Source organism: Oculina patagonica, chromosome 2, assembly GCF_052425735.1.
Source record: "Oculina patagonica isolate OP01 chromosome 2, crgOcupat, whole genome shotgun sequence".
In the NCBI taxonomy this organism is placed as follows: Eukaryota; Metazoa; Cnidaria; class Anthozoa; order Scleractinia; family Oculinidae; genus Oculina; species Oculina patagonica.
Window position 1 is genome coordinate 6,530,350 of NC_135759.1, and position 15,898 is coordinate 6,546,247.

General features: G+C 37.7%; 1 protein-coding gene across 10 annotated transcripts in view; it reads right to left on the reverse strand.

Annotated features, from left to right (window-relative positions):
- LOC144642836 (uncharacterized) overlaps nt 1-15,898 on the reverse strand; it is an 88,533-nt gene that overhangs the window by 17,048 nt on the left and 55,587 nt on the right. For all 10 annotated transcript variants that reach the window (XM_078501931.1, XM_078501930.1, XM_078501928.1 and 7 more), the window contains 13 exons: nt 11,566-11,586; nt 10,822-10,875; nt 10,559-10,612; nt 10,207-10,260; nt 6,600-6,614; nt 5,967-6,026; nt 3,934-3,957; nt 3,546-3,569; nt 3,257-3,280; nt 2,934-2,963; nt 1,574-1,597; nt 1,189-1,212; nt 440-463 (listed from right to left, as the gene is read on the reverse strand). In XM_078501931.1, coding sequence (XP_078358057.1) covers nt 440-463; nt 1,189-1,212; nt 1,574-1,597; nt 2,934-2,963; nt 3,257-3,280; nt 3,546-3,569; nt 3,934-3,957; nt 5,967-6,026; nt 6,600-6,614; nt 10,207-10,237 — 280 coding nt within the window. In that variant the 5' untranslated portion in view covers nt 10,238-10,260; nt 10,559-10,612; nt 10,822-10,875; nt 11,566-11,586. The remainder of the gene's footprint in view (nt 1-439; nt 464-1,188; nt 1,213-1,573; nt 1,598-2,933; nt 2,964-3,256; nt 3,281-3,545; nt 3,570-3,933; nt 3,958-5,966; nt 6,027-6,599; nt 6,615-10,206; nt 10,261-10,558; nt 10,613-10,821; nt 10,876-11,565; nt 11,587-15,898) is intronic.

Below are 15,898 nucleotides of genomic sequence, written 5' to 3' on the forward strand. Positions count from 1 at the left end.
GTTGATGTTGTTGTATTGTGCTGTGTTGTCATAATGTTGTATCTATTTCAAGTTTCCGGGTCATGACAGGACCGTATTCACGATTTTTCATGGAGGGGGGAAGGGGGCGTATGAGCGCCGCGAGAACGTAGGGGGTCTGTGGTATCCTCCCCCTAGAAAGCCCCTCTTGGCTCACTTTTTGAACTTTCCATTTCTCATTTCAATTGTAGCCTTATGTAAATCTTCCCTTTTACTTTTTTCTCGTGTATGTTGATGTACGATAATGAATAGGAAACAAGGTAAATGCCAAACTGTACCAAGTACAAAATGGAAACATAACATTAAAGCCCCTCTTAGCTTACTTTATGAACTTTCCAATTAAACTCTAGTATTGATGAGAGGTTGTCCTAGTTATCCAAGGCTTATCATATAAAAAATGTAAAAAATTCTTCATTGTTACCTTCGCCGATACAGGCTCCAACATCTGGAAATGAAAAGAAAAGATAACATGAAACACGTCAGCATATTGTAGAAGTTTTATTTCAATTGTAGCCTTATGGAAATCTTTCCTTTTACTTTTTTTTTCATGTGTACGGCCCGGGTGGGTACTCCCTATAACGGCCTATACGGGTAGGCTCCGCCCGAAAGGGGTACCTTTTTCAGGCTTCAGGTATATAAAAGGGTAGGTATTTCACGAGTTTAAGTATATGAAAGGGTATGGAAACCTGTCATTTGGCTATTTATAAGGGCCTTTAATTAAAATATTTCGAACAGACGCAATTTATGGCTGTATTATTTTAATTTATTAAGCGTTACATAAAAATGACAAGAAAACGTGCTATTTTAAGTCCACGCCATGTCTCTTAGGTATATCAAAGGGGTACCTTTTTTCAGTTAAAGGTATACGAAAGGGGTACAATTTCTGTCAAAAATGGTATATAAAAGGGTAAGGGGTTAGAACTTGGGGCGGAGCCTCCCCGTATAAAACTTTTTGGAGTACCCCCCCGGGGGGGTGTATGGTGATGTACGATAATCAATAGAAAACAGGGGGAAATGCCAAATTGTACCAAGTACAAAATGGAAACACAACATTAAATCCCCTCCTTACTCTCTTTTTTAACTTTTTATTTAAGACTCTGGGATTGATGAGATGTTGTGTACTTATCTGAGGCTTATCATATAAAAATTGTAAAAATGTTTCACTTTTACCTCTCTCGACACTTGCTACAACATCTGGAAATGAACCGAAAAGATAGAAGCGGTTAGAATATTAAAACAATAAAATACAGTCAAATGGTTGCAGTTGTGCGGTAGGTGTTGTGTTGATGTTGTTGTATTGTGCTGTGTTGTCATAATGTTGTATCTATTTCAAGTTTCCAGGTCATGACAGGACCGTATTCACGATTTTTCATGGAGGGGGGGGGGGGCGTATGAGCGCCGCGAGAACGTAGGGGGTCTGTAGTATCCTCCCGCTAGAAAGCCCCTCTTGGCTCACTTTTTGAACTTTCCATTTAAGACTTTAGGATTGATGAAATGTTGACTTAGTTATCTGATGCTTATCATATAAAAAATGTAAAAAATTCTTTATTGTTACCTTCGCCGATACAGGCTCTAACATCTGGAAATGAAAAGAAAAGATAACATGAAAGCCTTCGGCTTCGGCGGATAACACAGACATGAGGTTTTGATAATTCACGATATCATGTGAAAACCGAATTCAATAATTGTTTTATTATACGGTTTCAAACAATTTGCCATAACTTCCTTTAGCGCCGGCGTTAAGCTTCGTCAGAACATTGGCCAAAGCGGTTTTATCTTGTGGTTCCTCCAGGTTCTTCTCCCTTAAATAATCATTCAGAATTTTAAAACTTATTTATTGTTGTTCTGTTGGTGTTTTTAGAATCTATATTCTCGATCAAAACGTTCAATTCCTCTTCGGAAACGGCGGCGAATCGCTCCGCCATGTTTTTAAAACATGTTAAAAGTTTGACAGCACTACACGGACGAGGGGCTTGGAAACAAGGCAGACTTTGAACTCGACATGATAACCCAATTTAGTAGAAACTCAGCTGTGTTCTATTGGAAATCCGAGAATCTGATTGGTTCTCCCACTGTTTTCTATTTAACAATTAGACTACGAGCCCGAGTTTTCTATGAGCAAATAGTCAACGAGGCGCAGCCGAGTTGACTATCGCTCATAGAAAACGAGGGCGAGTAGTCTAATTGTTTTAGTAGAAACGCTAAAGGATTGCAGTCCAAAACCTACAATATTGTGCACTTTGAAGACAAAAATCAAGAAAATTTACCGCTTAAAGAGCTACTCGCGCGTGCGACTGTTTTCTATCGGCGAATAGAAATCAGTGGGAGAACCAATCAGATTCGCGGATTTCCAATAGAACACAGCTGAGTTTCTACTAATTGCCGTTAGAAAACAGTCGCGCGCGCGTAGCTAATTAAGCGGTAAATTTTCTTGATTTTTGTCTTCAAAGTGCACAATATTATAGGTTTTGGACTGCAGTCCTTTAGAGTTTCTACTAAAACAATTAGACTACTCGCCCTCGTTTTCTATGAGCGATAGTCAACTCGGCTGCGCCTCGTTGACTATTTGCTCATAGAAAACTCGGGCTCGAAGTCTAATTGTTAAATAGTCTGCTGCAGATATTGGGTTATCATGTCAAGTTCACATGCTACTGTATATTGACTGAATGCGCTCGACCAATTATGTGTTTCAAAGTAATTCTAATGTATAATAATTATTTTTATCGTACTGCAGACATTCAGTTTAACCGTGAGCAATTTAAATTTGTCTTGCACCTACAAACCACCGTAAACATTACTGGTTTGGCCGCTTATTTACTAGAATGAAAACATTGTAAGCTCCAGTGAAAATAAATTAAATGGGAAGCTCCGCTTTTATATTTTCTAAAAAAAATTGTAGAGGTATTCATTGTTACCTTTAGTACTCTGGTGTTCCATCTCTGCAACTGGATGTAAACAAATAACATGAAACACGTCAGAATATTGTAGAAGTCTCATTTCAATTGTAGCCTTATGTAAATCTTCCCTTTTACTTTTTTCTCGTGTATGTTGATGTACGATAATGAATAGGAAACAAGGTAAATGCCAAATTGTACCAAGTACAAAATGGAAACATAACATTAAAGCCCCTCTTAGCTTACTTTATGAACTTTCCAATTAAACTCTAGTATTGATGAGATGTTGTCCTAGTTATCCAAGGCTTATCATATAAAAAATGTAAAAAATTCTTCATTGTTACCTTCGCCGATACAGGCTCCAACATCTGGAAATGAAAAGAAAAGATAACATGAAACACGTCAGCATATTGTAGAAGTTTTATTTCAATTGTAGCCTTATGGAAATCTTTCCTTTTACTTTTTTTTCATGTGTATGGTGATGTATGATAATGAATAGCAAACAGGGGAAATGCCAAATTGTATCAAGTGCAAAATGGAAACACAACATTAAATCCCCTCCTTACTCTTTTTTTAACTTTTTTTAAGCGGGGGGGGGGGCGAAGAAAAATTGTAAAAATGTTTCACTGTTACCTCTCTCGACACTTGCTACAACATCTGGAAATGAACCGAAAATATAGAAGCGGTTAGAATATTAAAACAATAAAATACAGTCAAATGGTTGCAGTTGTGCAGTGGTGTTTTGTTGATGTTGTTGTATTGTGCTGTGTTGTCATAATGTTGTATCTATTTCAAGTTTCCGGGTCATGACAGGACCGTATTCACGATTTTTCATGGAGGGAGGGGGGCGTATGAGCGCCGCGAGAACGTAGGGGGTCTGGGGTATCCTCCCCCTAGAAAGCCCCTCTTGGCTCACTTTTTGAACTTTCCAGTTAAAACTCTAGGATTGATGAGATGTTGACTTAGTTGTCTAATAATAAGGCTTATCATATAAAAAATGTAAAAAATTCTTTATTGTTACCTTCGCCGATACAGGCTCTAACATCTGGAAATGAAAAGAAAAGATAACATGAAACATGAAACACGGCATTACTGTCAAACTGTGAACAAAATTACTTTAACAAAATAGACAGCTGTTCCTTTACACGAGACATTTGTAGTATTTTTTCAGCGAACATTTCTACAGTGGTCGTGTAAGCGTAACTGCCATTTTAATAACTCGCGAGTTTGTTTATACGGTACTTACATTTTTTTTTCCGTATCACGGATGCGGTAAAAGAAACATTGTTTAGGCTTGCCTAAATCTATATATTAAATTTATCTTTAACCTGAAGATGTAATTTTACAAATAAATATTCTTTAAGGAATATGAATGAAATAAAATAATTATAATATTACAAAATGCATAAATATTAATAATTCAGTCAAGAGAAGGATTCATCGTTTGTTAAAGATTTGTAGCATGTTAAAAAGTCATTAACAGGAACTAAGGGTAGTTATGTTTTCATCGCAAATGGTCAGGATGTACTTAAATAATGGATTAAAAGTAAACATCCTACAATTGTTGTTTATTACAAAAAGACGTTCCAGGAAGATTATTCCTAGATAAAGAAGTGATGGATTCCTAGGGGGGGGGGGGGGGGGTACTCCGGCTTGTAGATGACGGGGGTGATCGAAGGATTTGTTTGGGTTTGAAATTTTCGATTCCGGGATTTTTGGGTTTGGCAAGTATTTTTTTGGGTGACTTGATTTGAATAGGGGATTTTTGGCGTATTTATGGTATGATCAGGGGTATGATGGATAAACAAACACGGCGCTCAATTTTTCAAGACTTTTTGTGTTATATTTTTGCCCCTCCTGGCAATTTAGGAGTAATTTGACAAGGGATTTTTTTTTTGGGGGGGGGGGGGGGTAATTTTTGGTCCAGGGATTTTTTTTTTTGGTAATATCGGAAGACTTAGGGATTTTTTGGGGTCCTGAGTTTTGCCTCCATTCGATCATCCACGTCATTTACAATCCAGAGTACCCACCTGGGGATGGATTGTTGCATTTCATCAAGCAATGAAACTCATCGCCGATATATGATTGACACAAAGGGCACAATCTTTCATCTTTTCTTACAATAGTAATTAAGAATTATTTCATGAGCGTGCGTTGGATATAAGATGGCAGATAAAAAACAAGACGCGTACCTTATATCTAATAAGTGCGGGTGAAATAATTGTTTTATTAAAAACACCCAAAGAATTGCAATATTTCTGGTCATTCAGAGCCGGCGAAGCATTTTGGAACGTGGGTGGGAGGGGGGGGCTGGGAGGGGGGAGTTGGGGTTGCACGTTTTGTCATAATGGCACTGGAGAAAGGGGTTAACCCTGTTCCAAAAATACACGGCTGGTTTTCATATTGAAGCAACCTTTCTCCGTTCTAGCATCAATTTGTATTCGGAGCAGTTTCTACACCGAAAAAAGGACAGTTAAGACAATCCCACTTCATGGTGCTTCGCCAAAAAAACCGTCCTACTGAAAAGATCACGAGACGGAATATCATAACAAACCAATTTTACACTACAATCGTGACATTTTCGGCATCAAATCGTGGGGGACTGAGCTGTATAGGACAATAAATGACTAAAAAAAATGCTAACAAAAATTGGGTAGGAACTATTCCACGAGATACTTTGAGGAAAAAGCATTCAGCCGGAATTAGCACAAGTTTTGAAACAGGTTGAAATCTTTAGTCATTACTTTCTTTTCCAGGAAAACAATGTATAGTAAAATTATTAGATTCGGTTTATGTGATATTCGGAATAATCAAGGTCTCTGTAAGTGTTATCAGCCTCACCCGGTACCCTTCGGCTTCGGCTGATAACACTTACCTCGACCTTGATTATTCCGGATATCACAAAAAGCTCATCCAATTAAACAAAAGAAATTTTTAATGTTTACAAGACCATAAGAGTAATGAGATGATCGTGCATATGTATATTGTTTAGTAAAGTAACATCTCTGAAGCTTGGTAAACTGTTAAACACGTTGAAAAAGTAATCATCGTTACCTTGATTAATTTCGTCATCAATTTTTGTTGACGCTTCTACTGGTGACATTAATGATGATTCTGTTTGTAAACAAATATCATGAAACTCATTAGAATGCTGTTGGTTTAATTTTACCCATCATTTTTTTTTTTCGTGGTTTTAACTATATCTTTATCGCTTTCTCTCTTTATAAGATGTTATCGGACCGGTTTACTTAACCGGTCAAGAATACGCTTCGTGTAGAATGTCGGGGAAAGTAATAAAAAGGCATATAAAACAATAAAGGTCGCTAAGGCCCAGGGCAAACGTCGAACTTCACATGAGTCGAAACTAATCCAAATCAGTAAAACCTATTGTTTTTGGTCATTTGCATTAGGTTCAATTCGACTCATGCGAAGTTCGACGTTCGGCCTGGGCATAGGATTTGGGAAGTGAGATTTGGTTTAGGGTGGATTTATTTGCAACATACGCATATAGCCGTCGCATTTGCCCGTTGAAATTTTTAATTGTTTTTTATTTTATTTTTAACTCAAAAACAATAAAAAATTTCAACGGGCAAATGCGACGGCTGTTCACCTATTCCTTAAAACTAGTAATAGACTAACGTATGAGGTTTATCATAACAATTAAAATGTAAAATGTTTTATTGTTACCTTCAGGAACAGCTCCTACATGTAAAACAAGAAAAAAACCAAAGAGAGAAAATAAATAACTAAAATATAATACAATAAAGTACAATCAAATGATCGCAGTTGTGGGTGTTGTTTTTATGTTGGTTGATTGTTGTGTTGTATTAGTTGTTATTTTCTTGTCTTGACTATGTTTACATCACCTTATTCGATGGTTTAACATATATACGCGCGGATAGTTTGGGTCCATATTCCGTAAGTTTGTCCGTCCGTATTTTTGCCCTGTTCTACTGTGTAATAACGTGACATATTTGCGCCTTCTATGCCCTAATATGGTAAAACGGCGCAATCACAACAGGGGGGATAGACACGAGGACTGGGAGCAAGTAGTGATGCTTTCACACCTTGCGATGCGATCAATTCACGATCCAGTCAGTGGTTATTGGACGATGATGCACCATGCCATCTTTTTCCGCGAAATGGAAGCTATAGCAACCACGACTACGATGCTGTGCATTCAGTGATTGTAAAGGGGTCGCCGCTATCTTCGTCAAAAATCTAAATGCACTGTTTTTATCCGAAAATTTCACAATCGCCCTGTAGTTAAAACGTCGAAAGTTTGACGGCCATGCCCTCGGGGAAATCGGATTTTTCCGTTTCAAGCCGTGTTGCGATTTTGATGCATCGCTTTCTTCGCAAGCCTTTCTCTCCTTCTATGCCTTTTCGGTTTTGTACCTGCACCCGTCACAAACCGCCTAGGTCGAATTTTTTGCGGAATTCTCATCGATTTTCCCATAAAAGATCTGAAAACATCTATTTCAGCAGTGCAAATAGCACATCGCACACAAACTTTTAAAACTCGCAAACAGCATGCAAGTATTTCGATACCTGCGATCGACCCCAATCTGATGAATCCGCCGTTTTTCCGCGGGCATGGCCGTCAAACTTTCGACGTTTTCAACCAAGGGTGGTACTAGCCCAAACTTTTTCCTCCCCGAGCAAATTCTTGGCAAACAAGTAAGACAGATATGGCGAGCGAACTGGCTTTGTGTACATACTTCGTATGAGAACACACCAAAAGTACTGTAGTCAGTCCGGTCGCCAATTTGGCATAATAATACAAAGGGAATTCAAAGATTTTTCTGCCCAATCAGGAGGCAGTATTCAGAGAGTTTTTTGAACTGGTCTGGTAAGACTCTTTCCCGAGGGGCACCTTTTAGTCGCTCCAACTTTTATATGACGATTTATTCCCCGCCGTTTCTCGCTATTTTTAGCCCGCATTTTTGCGTTTCCCTCGCCCCACTAACTACCCCTGCCTCCGAGAATTTTGTGATGTCGTGCTACTTTTAAGGTTGTTCGCGCCAACATTTTCTTCTCGATAGATTTTTTTAAATTTTTACTGCGGCCAGATTATGAGTTACTTGTATCAGAAATGCAAAAATGTTGATATCCTTTTTTGTCAGACTTAACCCTAGAAAAAGGCACTTAAAACGGTCGTACGGCAAAACGAAAAGCTCAAAAAGCGAAATTTGAACGTCAGTGGGACAATAAAAACAAACTTCCACTCGATAGGTTTTTTTCATTTCCTCGCAAAACGTTGATTTTTTATTAACTAAAATAATCCGTTAACAAAAAAGTAGGGGTCATCGACCATTTAAGAGAGCAAACTCCAAGCAAAGAGAGCGGAACGGCCACCCACCCTATATGTGCTTGGAAAGTTTTTTTCAGCGCGCGCGCTCAAAGTATGACCTGGCGTGACGTTGCGACATGAATTACGTGCGCAGTAAGGATGTACACAAACAATTAGGGATTAGTGGAAAACACGGGGCCGGGGTCCCGGGGTCTCCGGGTCCCGGGGTCTCGGAGTCCTGGGGTGTGAAAAACACGGGGTGTGGAAAACGCGGGGTCCCGGGGTCTGTAGAAAACACAAGGTGTGGAAAACCCGGGGTGTGGAAAACGCGGGGTCCCGGGGTCTGTAGAAAACACAGGGTGTGGAAAACCCGGGGTGTGGAAAACGCGGGGTCCCGGGGTTTAAAAATAAAAAGATCTAGACGGTGAAAAAAAATTCTGGCTTAAAAGACATGTATAATAGTTTATCACCAAAGTTAATATATTCGTAAAACGTGTTTCCTTGCATTGAAAGCCTATTATTCATGTCGTAAAAAAAAAACATTCAAGTTTGTGAATCTTATTCTTCTCTTTGCGATTCTTTTGAATATCGTATTTTTTCATTAAAAAAACTAAATATGAGTTATAAACATTTAGTTAACTGTAAATAATTTTTTGCCAAAAATTAACCTACAAATTTTTATCCTGAATCCTACGCGCCAACAACGTCCATGAATGGCACTGCGCTGACTTCATTCACGTAGTTTCATTCATGAATCGGCGTGCGGTGCCGTGGTTTTAGCAGTACCGAGTATTTGGAATGAGGAATATCTGTCTTGACAATCTCAAATGTGAACGCCTTTGTCACTTCATGCCTGGATTACTGTAACAGTATACTCTACGGCCTACCTAAGCTTGAGCATGATAAACTGCAGCCGAACAAAGAACATTGCAGCGCGGCTGATTACTGGAACTAAGCGGAAAGAATACATAACTCCACCCCTCAAGAACATGCACTGGCTTCTTGTCAAATCACGCATCGTTTTTAAGATCCTACTTTTAACGCCTATAAACCAGCTCGTTCCCTTCGATCATCTGGCCAATTACTCCTACAAATTCCTGACGTGAAAACATGTACCATACGACCAAAGATCCTTTTCTTTTTACGCCCCTAAACTTTGGAACGACCTACCTATTCATATCACTGAAAGAATCTGAGAGCATAGCGATTTTTAAAAAGAACCTTAAAACATATTTCACAAGCCGCTAGTAACTGTTTTCAAAACAAAAAACAAATTCAACTTTGGAATAAAAATACGTTCGACCCCGTGTTACCACAGACCCCGGGACCTCGCGTTTTCCACACCCCGCGTTTCCACAGACCCTTGGGGCTGGGACCCCGCGTTATCCACACCCCGGGACCCCGGGACCCCGGCCCCGTGTTGTACCATGATTTTTAACCCACGTGGAGATCGCAAATGAGGTAAAACAAAGTACGACCAAATCAACAAACAATCTCAAAACAATCGAGCAAGAACAATAGCTCCGATCGGCACGGGAAAATTCTATCGCCACGTTTCCATTACCATTTCCGTGATGGCTTTATTTCATAACAAACACCACATGTTGGCAACAAGAACCTTCCCGGAGAATTTTCGCTGTATTAAAGAAACAACTTAGAAAACATTTTTTACTACTATAAAAAAGTAACCGAACTCTCCCACTGGACCCATGTTGTTGTTTGTTTTGGCAAGTTCAGAATGAGAGGTGCTGCTCATGCTCCTTAGAGGCATCCGCTGACTACCGCCCCGATGTTTGCTTTGCAAGTTGTGAGAGCATCGCTCAGATTTCATATTAGAAAATGTATAAGAATTTGTCCCCCCCCCCCCCTCTTGTGGCATTTTTTGCTTTGTCTTCACTTACATTGCTGAAAAGTCATTTGACTCGCAGTATTTTGATTGGTTTTCGTCACTCAATAGAAAACTGCTCAACCTAGAAGCAGTAATTTCTACTTTCTACAAACCTTTTCCACAGAATCGGCAGGGTTGGGCCATTCTAAGCTCCGCCAATTCTAATTCTAAAATATTAAAAGATATCCATAAGTTAATTCTGATAATTTTTATATTATTTACATTCAACTGACAAAGTCTATTTTGGCATGCTTGGTTTTACATGATCTGTCGAAACACGTACACAACTAACTGCTTTTTTCATTGTTACGTACATGTCTACGATTGATATGCTGTAAAAAAAATATTAATTTTTTGTGGTCATGCAAATAGACCTTTCTGTTGTTTTTGTTGTTGTTGATAAGCTTTAGCTTTGACTTAGAGCAACTCGACCCAACAAACTTTGCTTTGTATTTTTGGTTTTACCTTTTTTTAAAGCTTTGACTTTGTAGTGTTCTCTTTTTAGGACTTTTCTCAATTCTAATATGTAAACAAAACTACTATAAACATATTTGTAAACAAAACTACATAACCCAAATGACCATAAGCGGAAAAATCAGCATTTAATCTTTCTATTTCATTTTGCTTATTTTCGAGCAACAAAGCTTTAGCTTTGACTTGAGCAACTCGACCAAACAAACTTTGCTTTGTATCAGTTTGGAACTCAATAAACAAACAAAGGGTTTTACCTGCTTTTAACAAAGCATTTTCTTTGGCTTTGATTGTCAGCGCCCTTTTTAATTCTAATAAAGAAAATAGACTCCATAAACATATAGACGCTATAAACATATTTGAAAATAAGCGAAAATAACCGAAAATCACTTGACAATGGCGTCATGAAGACCCCGAAACGTCGGGGTTTTTTTTTCGCTTAGGTTTGTGTATAACAAAATCATTATTGATATACATATTTGTATACATAAAAAATGACCAAAAGCGAAAAAATCAGATTTGATAACAATCACCTCCCATCAGTAGACAATTAATCAAATGCAATCACAGTATTACAACTATTATCTCTGACATGATAATTTTTAAAATTGTCTTCATTTTAAGGGAGGGAGTCATTTTTAATTTTTAGATTACGAAACGAGCCAAGGAAAAGAGCACTGGATGTCACTTTTGGCTTAACAGGCACTGCCTAGGGAAAAAGGGCTACCCCATGTTGTGATGTATGGTTATGTATAATAAAACAAAGGACATGCCAAATTGTACCAAGGGCAAAGTTGAGGTATAACAAAACAGATAGACAATGATATTTAAAAAAAGAAGAAATGCAATACATCAAATAACTTAATTCCGACGCCAGGAAATTTGGGTTGGACTTCTGGTTTGGTGCGTTCATAAAAAAAGGATCCTTTCTTAAAGCTAATTAAAGACTAATTATTGAAGTTTACCATATGAAAAAAATTCTTAAAATGTTTCATTGTTACCTTCCACAAGCGCTCCTGAATCTAGAAATGAATCGAGAAAAAGAAAAGCGATTAGAATATTTAAACAATAAAATACTTAACATCAATTCACCATAGAGAAGTTGGCTTGGTAGTGAATATTTTACAAAGTCGCGAAGCGGTGAGGTTTTAACCTAATAATGGTGGATATTAAAATATCCACCATTATTAAAAAACTCAGAACAATGGTTTATTTCATTTCTTGCGTTCTGAAGGGTTAGCCTGCAATGGTATATGAGCTCATATACCATTGGCACAAAAATGGTAGCCGAAACGAGTCAACATAAAATGCTGGGGAGCTCAAATATGGCAATTCTTTGGGCGTTTTTAATAAGACAATTATTCCACTCGCGCTTGTTGGATATGTAGGCGCGCGAATAGCTCGTAACTCGAGGTAAATAGCAAAGAATATTCTCAGATTCTCAGTTTAAGTAGCCAATCGGCTCTCGCCAAAAATGCTGTCAACTGTTTGAGTATATAATAACAAAGGATATCCGGTGTTTAAGTAGTGCGCGCGAAAAATAGAGGTTCTTTATTGTTACATTCCACAACACCTTCTTGTGTTTATTATTTAATGTGCTCATTCAAACAACGGGGGTAGTCACAATTTTCAGGTCTATGAATTGGGGAGTGTTGGCATTTTTTGGGCTCTAATTTTGGAGAAGGCTAATGATTTTGTGAACCCACCTCTTCAACAATTTACCAGCCATCCCACTACAGTAAAAAATAACTGCTTTCTAATGGTGAGGTTTATCATATAAAAGAAATTGTAAAAATGATTTATCGTTACTGACCCTCTCCGTCACTTCCTTGATCTATAAATGAATCAAAGATGGTAAAGAGGTTAGAATATTAAACCAACAAAATACAATTAAATGTTCGTATTTGGATAGGTGGATGAGAATTAGGCAGCAAGGTTCATTCTAAAGAGTTTAATGAGGTTAGGGGTGTTTTATTGTTATTCTCAAGAAAAGCAACCTTTCTACAATGTTACTTATAAACTAATTATGCGATTTCTCATCAAATGAAAATAGAAAAATGTTTCATCGTTACCTTCCTTAAGCGCTGCAACAGCTGCAAATGAACCGAACAGAGAAAGGCAGTTAGAATATTGAATATTGAAAATCTTTGTGCTTGTGCTTGCGCTTTTGCTTGAGTCGAAGCCGTTTCCACTATAGCCTAGTTTCACTAGCGACGCAAGCATAACAGCTCTTATTTTATAGTAAAAACGGTCTCGACGTAAGCATAAGCACAAGCACAAGGATTAATTTATTTTCTTGTGCTTGCGCTTGCAATTGTGCTTGCGTTCCTGTGAAAACGAACCATCGCATAAGCACAAGAAAATTGTTAACGTCTGCCGGTGTCTAGCCAATTAAATCACTCGTTCCAATATTTGAACAAAGTGGCAGAGGCCACGGTTAATTTTGATAAACATTTCCTGTAGCCTGTGTACAGCCACAGGCTACATTTCATGTGGTTGTTCGGAAGAGTGTTGACAAAAAAAAGCACAAGCGTGGGCTGAAGTATCGAAATAAATGGAGATAAATTCTTTATTATAAAATAACTATAACCCCAAATGTTTTGTATCCTCCTTTTTTGTGGTCGCTTTTGTGTTCTTCCTCACAAGAGTAGAAGAGACAACAACACTCAACGCCTGAGAGTTTCTGCCGCGATATTTGCCGAGAGAACGGAGTCGAGATCAGAGCTTTTGTAACTTGTAAATATCGTATCCTTATGCTAATGTGTTTATGCTTACGTCGACGTTCGCTTTCACTTGGCACATACCACTTGTTCTTGCGCTTGTGCTTGCGTCGCAAGTGAAAACCAGGCTAATGAAATAAGAGCTGTTATGTTTGCGCTTGTGCTTGTGCTTGCGCTTGCGACGCTAGTGAAAACCCAGGCTTAATTGATATATTTTTGAAGAAGTTGTAGAAGTATTCGTTATTGCACGTCAGAATATAGCAAATGTTGTTATACTTTAAATGTTAGTTGTAAATTGGCTTTTTGTCTATTTATTGTAATGTGCTGGCACTTGGGGAGGGTGAAATTTGTGTGCTCTAATTTGGGAGGAGACTAACATTTTGTGAACCCACTTCTTTAACAATTTACCAGCCATCCTCCTACAGTAAGTAACAACTGCTTTCTAATTGTGAGGTTTATCATATAAAAGCAATTGTAAAAATGATTTATCGTTACTGACCCTCTCCATCACTTCCTTGATCTAGATCTAGTAATGAACCAAATATGGTAAAGAGGTTAGAATATAAAACCAACAAAATACAATTAAATGTATAAAGTTAGCTAGGTGGATGAGAATTAGGCCGCAAGAATCATTCTAAAGAGTTTAATGAGGTTAGGGGTGTTTCATTGCTCAAGAACTGAAAGTATTCTTACTTTAATGTTACTTTTAAACTAATTATGCGACCTCTCATCAAATGAAAATGTAAAAATATTTTTTGTGACCTTCTTCTAATGCTACAAAAACTGCAAATGAACCGAAGAGAGAAAGGTAGTGTAAAACATGAAATACAATCAAACGTTTGCAGTTAACTATCTCAACTATTAAAAAACGACGCACACACAATAGTTAAAGGGTTAGACAGGCGTGTTTCATTTTTACTTTTAGTGATTGTATGTTTACCTTTGGGACTAAGTAACCAGTAAAAAAGCTTGGGTCATGTTTGATCATTATGGTGTATTTTGGCAAAAATGGAAGATTGGCTTCCTAGATAATTTTTATTTTCAAAACAACCACCCTAAAAAGCTAAAAAATTACATCGAGCCTCCTTAAAGCTAATAATAGACTTACTATTGAGGTTTACCATATGTAAGAAATTATTAAAATGTTTCATTCTTACCTTCAGCAACGGCTCCTGAATGTAGAAATGAACCGAAGAAAGAAAATGGATTAGAATATTGAATTAGCCCACTTCTTCATCGGTTTACCAGCCCACCCCTACAGTAAGTAATGACTGCTCCCTTAATTTCCTTGTGAGACTGTGTATCATATAGAAGCAATTGTAAAAATGTTAATTGTCAAATTGTACAACCGTTCCAGGGTCTATCAATGAACCAAAGAATGTAATGCGGTTAGAATATTGAAGCAATTAATAAATACAACCAACTGTTCACAGTAAGCTAGATCGATGACAATTAAGCCATAAGGTTCATTCTAAAGAACTAATTATAAGTTAGGGGGATTGGTTATTATATTCAAGAAGAGCATTTGTTCTTTAATGTTACTAATAGACTAATCATGCGATTATCATCAAATGAAAATGTAAAAGTGTTTTATTGTTACCTTCCTCTAATGCTACAAAATCTGCAAATGAACCGAAAAGAAAGGAGGTTAAAATATTGTAAGCTCGCTCTTAAGCCCAATTTTACCGAGTGCACAGTAAACAATGAACACAAGAGCACAGGTGTAGTGATCACCAAAAGCAAAAAACTAAAAAAAAGAAGAGAAACAAAATACAATGAAATACAAACAATGGTTTTCACAACATCTTCTTGTGTTCATTATTTTATGTGCTCATTCATGGAACGAGAGTAGTCACAGTTTTTGTCACCCGCCGCTCTAATTTTGAAGGCCACGAGAGCCTAAGAGCCCACTCCTTGAACAATTTACCAGCCCTCCACCACCGTAAGTAATGACTGCTACCTTATTGTTACATTCATCCTTGATTATTCATATAAAAGCAATTGAAAAAATGTTTTATCGTTACCTTCTCCAGCAGTTCCTGTGTCTAGAAGTGAACCATAGAGATTAGAGCGATTAGAATATTGAAAAACATGAAATACAATCAAATGTTCGCAGTTAGCTAGGTCAATATTCGATTGAGGTATCATTATTTCTTAAAGCTAGTAACAGTGTAATCATAAAAATGAAGAAATGTTTTAATGTTACCTTGGATAGCCGCTTCTGAATCTAAATATGAATCGAAAAGAGAAAAGTGGTTAAAAGATGAAACAATGAATACCAATCAAAGTTTTTCCTTATTTCCTAAACTTGCAATTAGGGAGTGGTCATTATTTATTGGGAGGAGGGGGCATCGGTGAATGGAAGAAGGCAACATCAGAAACTTTCTATGCCCCACCTCCCCCATTTAGGCTCAAGTAAACTTTTTTGCCCTCCTCACCCTTAATGATCAAGAACAGTCGACTCCCGATAACTCGAACCCTCGCTAACTCGAACCTCGCGCTAACTCGAACCGAAATCGATTTCCCCTGGATTTGCGTCATACATTTACTGAACCAGGTTTAACCTTGGTAACTCGAATCTCCCGCTAACTCGAACCAATTTTCGTTTCCCTCG